Source organism: Danio rerio, chromosome 9 (assembly GCF_052040795.2).
Source record: "Danio rerio strain M-AB ecotype USA chromosome 9, GRCz13ab, whole genome shotgun sequence".
NCBI classification, from domain to species: domain Eukaryota; kingdom Metazoa; phylum Chordata; class Actinopteri; order Cypriniformes; family Danionidae; genus Danio; species Danio rerio.
The window spans coordinates 1137805-1147500 of record NC_141029.1 but is presented as its reverse complement, the minus strand read 5'-3'; the positions used below and the strand labels follow the sequence as shown (position 1 = coordinate 1147500).

The following is a 9696-nucleotide window of genomic DNA, read 5'->3' as shown; positions in this document are numbered from 1 at the left end:
ACACACACATAAACACAAGCACACACACACCTATAGGAATATACAAGCCGTGAAATAAGTTTTGTAGTGTTTGTTGGCAGCGTGTCCTAGTTTTACATCTAAAATCTCAAGGTAAGTTTGAGGAGACGCTGGACATCCGTGTGTATGTGTGTGTGTGTGTGTGTGTGTGTGTGTGTGTGTGTGTGTGACCTGATTTATCACTTTCATCGCTGAGGTAAAGAACAAAAATACATAAAAAAACACAGCAAGGTTCTTCAAGCACTTGTAAGTGGGGTTCAATAAAGGGTGTGTGTGTGTGTGTGTGTGTGTGTGTGTGTGTGTGTGTGTGTGTGTGTGTGTTTGTATCTTGAAAGCATCAGAACTTCATTCAAACAGAACACAAAAGAAATGATATGATATGTCATTATAGGTGTTGGTTTGCACAGGCATGCTCTCTATTTTACACAACATCACTAACACACACACACACACACACACACACACACACACACACACACACATACACACACATACACACATACATACACACTGACATTCCTCCACAGATCACAGTCCTGCTCGCACCTCCAGCCATTAAAAACCCAAACTCTATTAATCATTACAGTAGTATTGAGGGCAGCTCAGTGGTTAGCACTGTGGCCTCACGGCAAGAAGGTCGCTGATTCGAGCTCTGGCTACGTCAGTTTGGTGTTTCAGTGTGGAGTTTGCATGTTCTCCCAGTGTTGGCGTGGGTTTCCTCCGGGTGCTTCGGTTTCCCTCATAGTCCAAATACATGCGCCATAGACAAAGCCGGCCCTCCCTATAAGTGAACTAAGCGACTGCTTAGAGCTCTGCCACCACTAGGGGGCCCCCACAACCGACTAGTGGTGCGAGCCGCTTCCTTGCTGAAGTCGTTTTAATTAGCATTTTACACATTATCTTCATTGACAGTGCTTTAGTGCTTAAATATTTTTTTAATTTTCACTAAAAATAAAAAATGTATAAATCATAATTTTATTAAAGTTGAAATTGTTTTCGTGTGAAGGTCATGTGATCAACAGGAAGCTCGCTCACATGTGTTCTGTGTTCTCGCGGTTCGAGTTTGCTCTTCCAAGGTGACCTGAAAGACCGACCGGTCACCACAAGAACGCGAATCCGTGCAGCTCAAACACTCTAATGGCTGATGGACAGACGGCTGCTTCTCACTCAGGGCTACTCAGGGCTGCTGTTTATGCTAATGAGAGATGGGCACTAGTGGGTGGGGCTTTCCCCCTCTGATGACATCATAGAAAGGGAGAATGTCAATCAAAGTGTTCCCTTCATCAAGTCTGATTAGATCAAACACAATTCACTCATGTTCACTAATAGAGGATGATATATTCACACAACCCACAAGCTTTAAGTAATACAGCCTTATTGTAAAGTGTTACCCAAAACACAGATCGCAGTATTGTTCAGTACTCACAGATATGTCGAAGATCTGCTCTGAGTCGTCCAGCAGCAGCACTCTGATGGGCATCAGGCGCCCCGCTGGCATGGCTGGCGGCTTGTGTCCGGGCTCCAGTGTGCTGATGCCCAAACTCTCCGGAGCCCCCAGCCTGCGTCCCGCCTGTCCCTGCTCCACCATCCTCGGCCTCTGTTCAGCTGCAGGACAAAACACAAACACAGGAGGTGATTTAATTAATCATTTCTTTTTTTCACAAGTTAATATTGCAATAAGTGACAATGGGCAACACGGTGGCTCAGTGGTTAGCACTGTGTCCTCACAGCAAGAAGGTCGCTGGTTCGAGTCCTGTGTGGAGTTTGCATGTTCTCCCCGTATGGGCGTGGGTTTCCTCTGGGTGCTCCGGTTTCCCCCACAGTCCAAACACACGCGCTATAGGGGAACTGATTAACTAAATTGGGCATCCGCTGTGTAAAATATAAACTGGAATAGTTGGTGGTTCATTCTGCAGTGGGGACCACTGATGAATAAAGGGACTTGGCTGAAGGAAAATGAATGAATAATGGATGTCAATGACCCAGCATTTTTCAGAATATCTTGTCTTTTGGTCAACAAAAGAAAGAAACTTGTACATTTTTACAAATGCTGAGTAAATGGAAATGATCATTTCAGGTTAACTGTCCCTTTAAATCTATAATGATTAAACTGAATTGAAAGCTTGATAATCAGAATCAGATTGAATTGACAAGCTTGTGATACCCAGAGCTGCTTCTCAAATCTTATTCCCAGTGTTTAGCTCTGATGTCAGGACACGGCTGAAGCGAAAGTCAATATGAGATGTTAGAGTTACACTGCCGAAATGTGGCAGAACAAACTCTCAAATCTCAAAAAGCCTTTCATGAAAAAACAAACATTATTGTGAAATATGGTAACGTGAGAATTAACGGGTCGTGTTTAGAGTGCAGTCGATCCTCGAGATATGCTCATATTTCACTCTAGAAAATAAATAAATAAATAAATAAATAAAGGAAGGAAGGAAAGAAGGAAAGAAGCAAAAGAATGAATACATGAATGAATGAATAAATAAATAAATAAATAAATAAATAAATAAATAAATAAATAAAGGAGGAAAGGAAGGAAGGAAGGAAAGAAAGAATAAATAAATAAATAAACAAAGGTAGGAAGGAAAGAATAAATAAATAAATACATAAATAAAGGAAGGAAAAATAGATAAAGAAATAAATAATGGAAGGAAAGAATAAATAAATAAATAAATAAATAAATAAATAAATAAATAAATAAATAAATAAAGGAAGGAAGGAAGGAAGGAAGGAAGGAAGGAAGGAAGGAAGGAAGGAATGAATGAAGGAATGAAGGAAGGAATAAATAAATAAATAAATAAATAAATAAATAAATAAAGGAAGGAAACAATAGATAAAGAAATAAATAATGGAAGGAAAGAAAGAATAAATAAATAAAAAACAAACAAACAAATAAATAAATAAAGGAAGGAAAAATAGATAAAGAAATAAATAATGGAAAGAATAAATAAATAAATAAATAAATAAATAAATAAATAAATAAATAAATAAATGAATGAATGAATGAATGAATGAAGGAAGGAAGGAAGGAAGGAAGGAAGGAATGAAGGAAGGAATAAATAAATAAATAAATAAAGGAAGGAAAAATAGATAAAGAAATAAATAATGGAAGGAAAGAATAAATAAATAAATAAATAAATAAAGGAAGGAAATAACAGATAAAGAAATAAATAATGGAAGGAATAAATAAATAAATAAATAAATAAATAAATAAATGAATGAATGAATGAATGAAGGAAGGAAGGAATAAATAAATAAATGAATGAATGAATGAAGGAAGGAATGAATAAATAAATAAATAAATAAAGGAAGGAAGGAAAGAAATAATAGATAAAGAAATAAATAATGGAAGGAAAGAATACATAAATAAATAAATAAATAAATAAATAAATAAATAAATAAATGAATGAATGAATGAATGAATGAATGAATGAATGAATGAAAGACAGAAAGAAAGAAAGAAAGAAAGAAAGAAAGAAAGAAAGAAAGAAAGAAAGAAAGAAAGAAAGAAAGAAAGAAAGAAAGAAAGAAAGAAAAAAAGAAAGAGAAAAAAAGAAAGAAAGGAATGAATGAATAAACAAACAAATAAAAAAATGAACAAAATTATGACTGAGCGAAACGAACGAAAGAAACAAACAAAAGAACAAAAGAACAATATATATATATATATATGGGCAGTGTGATGGCACAGAAGGTAGCGCTGTCGCCTCATATTAAGGTCACTGGTTTGAGTCCCGGCTGGGTCAGTTGCCATTGCTGTGTAAAGTTTGCATGTTCTCCCCATGTTGGCGTGGGTTTCCTCCGGTGCTCCGTTTCCCCCCACACTCTATACACATGTGGTATAGGGGAATTGGGTAGGCTAAATTGTTTGTAGTGTATGAGTGTGAATGGGTGTGTGTGGATGTTTCTCAGTGATGGGTTGCAGGTGGAAGGGTATCTGCTGTGTAAAACATATGCTGGATAAGTTGGCGGTTCATTCCGCTGTGGCGACCCCTGATAAATAAAGGGACTAAACCGGAAAGAAAATGAATGAATGAATATATTTATATATAGGCCTGATATTTTTATCATTAGTAAGAACAATAATACTAATGTAAACATTCATTCATAAGCCTGGACAGTGCTCTCTCTCCTATAACTATCTCTGTACTGTTTATAAAGTGGACACTAATGAATAAAGGTGCACTGTAAAAACACAAGTGATAAATGGCTGATGGTCTGTATAATCTTGGCTCTGCAGTTTTATAGTCTATTATCAATAAAAGCCCGTACAGAAATGCGCTGAAAGATCAGACAGAGCAGCAGCAGCAGCAGGAGGAACAGCAGAGCCCGGAGCAGCGTCTGCGCGGACCGCGATGAAAACACTCACGCGTGTCTATTGTTTGGCTGAGGTGAAGCTGCCACATGCACACATACACACACACACACATACACACCAGGAGATAATCAGCAAAATCCAGCATTCACAAAAACCGCATGCAAGCCTTCATTTACCAAAACAGAAACGACCCAAAAAACGCGATACACTAAACGCGCTTTGAAGTTACTCCAGATTCTGAGAGGAAACACTTATTCCTTATTCATATGCACAATTTAAAATCAGATCATCTGTTAATGTGCACATATTTATTGAAGCTCTTTCAGCATAACGCATCATGTAAATGAATAAAATGTGTCCCTTTATCTTCCAGCGCGCGCGCGTTCGTCTCCATCGCGTCGCGTCAAGGCTGGACGTCACGGCGCTCAACAAATCTGCTGTAATGCAATTATTTAATTTTTCACACTAATTCCCTGTGCGTTTTTATTGTTCTGAAACAGACAATATTACAAATAATAATGTTAATAATAAACAGGCTGTGTTAGTAGCTAATAAACGACGAATTAGCTTGATTTAACGGCCAGCTAGCTATTATTATAATTATTAAAACAAATAACACAATGTGTATTATTCAGCGAACACATATTATAAATGATTTTGCTTTACTTACTTAAGAAATAATGTAGCTCACAGCATAAATTAATACATTGAAGGGTCAGACAGCTCGCGTCGCGTCGAGTTCGCGTCAAGGCGGCGTGAATTGAACAAAAGCGCGGCTCGGTTGACGTCCAATGTCAAGATCTTCAGCACAGAAACCAATGTAGAAACGCGCTTCATCAACTGACCGGTGTAATATAGCGGTGTGTAGAGCTCCAGCAATGTCAAGGCGCTTCTCAAGCTCAAATCTGAGTCTAGATTTACCGCTAATCTCCCCCGGCACCGGGAGTGAATGAGAGGAAAAATGCAGGCGTTTACCCGGTAGTCAGCGGTCGGTGTCCGGTCCTCGTGTCCGCGGTGCTGCCGTGTGTGTGTCCGCCACCGGAGCCGCTTCAGTCGCGGGCAGAAGCGCAGCAGAGGAGCCTCCTCACGGGCGCCATGACGCCGGCTTCAGAGACGGGATTATAATGACGGAGAACCGCAGATACTGAGGGACAGCAGACCGGCAGACGGAGACACTGACCGGAGATCAGATGCTGCCATCTGCAGAGTCAAGCGGAGTAACACACACTCTCTCTCTCACACACACACACACACACACACACACACACACACACACACACACACACACACACACACACACACACACACACACACACACACACACCGACCTGCTGTTATTAGTGTTGTTACGCGAGTACTGTAACACAAACTCACACGCAGTGACCTACTGTTACACACAATTAATACAGTAACACACTCTCTCTCACACTGACCTACTGTTATTAATGTTACACAATAAGTACAGTAACACACAGCGACCTACTGACTGTTATTAGTGTTGTTATACAATGAGTACAGTGACACACACACACACACACACACACACACTGTTACACAATGAGTACAGAAATGCACATGCAGTTACCTACTGTTACACAATTAAAACAGTAACACACTGACCTACTGCGATTAATGTTACACAATACGTACAGTAACACACACTGACAGCAACCTGCTGTTAGTGTTGTTACACAATGAGTACGGTACACACACTCCCATGCAGTGACCTACTGTTACACAATGAGTACAGTAACACACACTTACAGTGACCTATTGTTACACAATGAGTACAATAACACACACACAGCGACCAACTCTTACACAATAGGTACAGTAACACACACACACACACACACACACACACACACACTCTCACAGCAACCTACAGTTACACAATGAGTACAGTAACACACAGTGACCAACTATTACACACTGAGTACAATAACACACACACACTCACAGCAACATACTGTTACACAATGAGTACACTAACACACACACACACATTCACAGCAACCTACTGTTACACAATGAGTACAGTAACACACACACACACACACACATACACACTCACAGCAACCTACTGTTACACAATGAGTACAATAACACACACACACTCACAGCGACCTAATGTTACACAATGAGTACAATAACACACACACACTCACAGAGACCAACTATTACACAATGAGTACAGTAACACACACACACACACACACACACACACACACACACACACACACACACACACACACTCACAGCGACCTAATGTTACACAATGAGTACAATAACACACACACACACACTCACAGCGACCAACTATTACAAAATGAGTACAGTAACACACACACACAGCGACCAACTATTACACAATGGGTACAGTAACACACACACACACTCACAGCAACCTACTGTTACACAACGAGTACAATAACTCAAACACACACACATACACACTCACAGCAACATACTGTTACACAACAAGTACAATAACACACACACAGCGACTAACTATTACACAATGAGTACAATAACACACACAGTGACCCACTGTTACACAACAAGTACAATAACACACACACAGCGACTAACTATTACACAATGAGTACAATAACACACACAGTGACCCACTGTTACACAATGAGTACAATAACAAACACACTCACACACACACACACACACACACACACACACACACACACACACACACACACACACACACACACACACACACACACACACACACACACACAGTGATCTACTGTTATTTTTAATCTACTGTTATTTTTAATCTACTGTTATTTTTATTTTATTAGTAAGTCGATGACATTAAATACTTTGGGTTTGTGTGGGACAGTGACTTAATTAATTATTAATAGTAAATAGTTCGTATCTGCAGTTATTTTGTAACCAATCACACCCAACAGTGAAAGTGACCGTGTCCATTATTCATGTTTGCAACAGAAACCCCTAAATAAATTCCTCCACAAGTGTGTGTGCTGTAGCTCCGGCTGAGGTCTGCATGTGTCTCCTTGTAGGTGGATGTGTGTGTGTGAGATGTTGATAGATGGTGTGTGTCTCCTCGTTTCCCCCCACTCACTGTTTCTGGCCAATCAAATCACTGCAAATTAGAGTGTGAAATTGACAGCATGTGTTGCCATGCAGTGAGACTCTGAATGTGCTCCCTCTGAATGTCCTGCACGCTCAGATCTTGTGGACTACATTTGCCGCATCTTAGACAAGAAAATGACTATAGTAAATGCTATAAGAGTATTATAGAAATACTACAGTATTATGTATAGCACATCACTGTGTAGTTGTTTTATAGTAAACTACGTGAATTAATCTGGGGTGGTAATGCTGTAGTTACTATGGTAACAACAACCATAGTATAGCCGTCATGTTTTATAGCACAAGTGTACTGTAGTTCTATAGTGTTCTAAAGTTGCTATGGTAACTCAACAACTATAATATTGCTGTCATGTTCTACAGTACAAGTGTTCTAAAGTTGCTATGGTAACACTATAATAACAAACAAATGACCCAATACTGTAGTTTTCTACAATTGTGGGATATATTTTTGGATATATCTGTTGACAGTTGCTATAGTAACACAGCTATGCTATAGTTGTGTTGCCATAGCAAATATAAAATTACCAACAAGTGTTCTTTAGTTGTTTTAACATTGTGAAGTTGCCATGGTAACACAACATAGTAATATAAACAAATGACCCAATACTGTAGTTTTCTACAACTATTTGATATATTATAGGATATACGTGTGCTAGCACAACAACTATTGTTGTGTTACCATAGCAACTATAAAATTACCAACAAGTGTTCTATAGTTGTTCCATAGCAAGTTGCTATGGTAACACAACGACTATAATAACCTAAACAAATGACCCAATATTCCAGTTTTCTACAATGGTAGGATCTATTATAGGATATATCTGTAGTTGCTATAGTAACACATCTATACTAAGCTTGCTGTGTTGCCATAGCAACTTTAGAACTACCAACACAAATTCTATAGTTGTTCTAGCGTTGTAAATTTGCCATAGTAACAAAACAACTGCAGTAATATAAAAAAAATGACCCAATACTGTAATTTTCTACAACTATTGGATATGTTATAGGATATATCTGTAGTTGCTATGGTAATAAGACAATCACACTATAGTTGTATACTATATAGCAACTATGGAATTACTTAGATTTATAAGAGTTCTATAGTTGCTATGGTAACTCAATACAATAAACAAATATAATATCATAACCAAATGACCCAATACTGTAGTTTTCTTACTGTAGTTGCTGTGGTACCACGACAACCGTACTAAGGTTGTTGTGTCATCATAGCAACTATAAAACACCCAACAAGCGTCCTATAGTTGCTATGGCAACACAACAACTATAATAACATAGATATATGACCCAATACTGTAGTTTTCTTCAACTGTAGAATATAGCTGTAGTTGCTGTGGTAAAATGACAACATTGTTAACATAGCAACTATAGAACTACCAACAAGTGTCCTATAGTTGCTATGGTAACACAACAACTATAAAAAAAGTGAACAAGTAATAAAGTCTCTTGTATGTTGGAAACCCTTGAACAGAGAGATTTACAGCATTCAAAGCCAATAAAAGGCATCAGAAGTTATAAAGTTCAACACTGCATGATTAAACATTGCAAATTGTTCTATGTAGTACAAAACAAGATATCGACCCACCAGTTGAACACTTGTTAGTGTCCTAAAGCGAAGCACATTCTCTCCAATTTGGTTGCTAATACAGTTCGTTACTGTTACACTGTGAAGCTGAGAGACATTTTGTTCCATCATCATCATCATCATCATCATATTTAGCATGAAAACAGCATAAAGACTAAAGCTCTGTTCCAAAACCTGTATAAGCTGTTCATTTACACACGTCTGAAACAAAACCAGCAATAACAAGTCAAACTCTGAATGAATATTTAATATGCAATGTTAAAAACAATTTAAAAAGTCAAACCAGATATACATTTAGCTTACAGATCACCCCAAAAATGAAACTGCTCTCATCATCGACTAACACTAAAGCGGTTGCAAACTTTTATCATTTTGTTGAACTTAAAAAAAGAAGATATTATGAAGAATGCTGGGAATAAAAGACTCCATAGTATGAACAAAAATACTGTAGAAGTCAGGTTCTATCATTGCGTTTTGGGTGGTTTTGAAACAAACCTGAAGTTTAAGAGGAAAAAAAAGAAATTTTGAAAAAGTCTAAACTTTTTTTAAAAACATAAATAAACTCAGAATTATAAAACAGTCTCAGTTTGGAGCAAAAAAAGAAACAAACACAACAAGC

The 9696-nt window shown here is 38.0% G+C and overlaps 1 protein-coding gene across 6 annotated transcripts in view; it reads right to left on the bottom strand.

Moving 5' to 3' along the window:
* The window catches only part of LOC101883674 (FERM, ARHGEF and pleckstrin domain-containing protein 1), a 56349-nt gene extending 50803 nt beyond the window's left edge, over positions 1-5546 (bottom strand). For all 6 annotated transcript variants that reach the window (XR_015499025.1, XR_015499026.1, XR_015499027.1 and 3 more), the window contains exons 1-2: positions 5318-5546; positions 1445-1623 (exon numbers count right to left, since the gene is read on the bottom strand). Coding sequence is in view for 1 of the 6 variants with exons in the window: in XM_087267268.1 (XP_087123394.1) it covers positions 1445-1606 (162 nt within the window). In the remaining 5 variants the exon portion in view is untranslated. The remainder of the gene's footprint in view (positions 1-1444; positions 1624-5317) is intronic.
* Positions 5547-9696: the final 4150 nt, after the last annotated feature.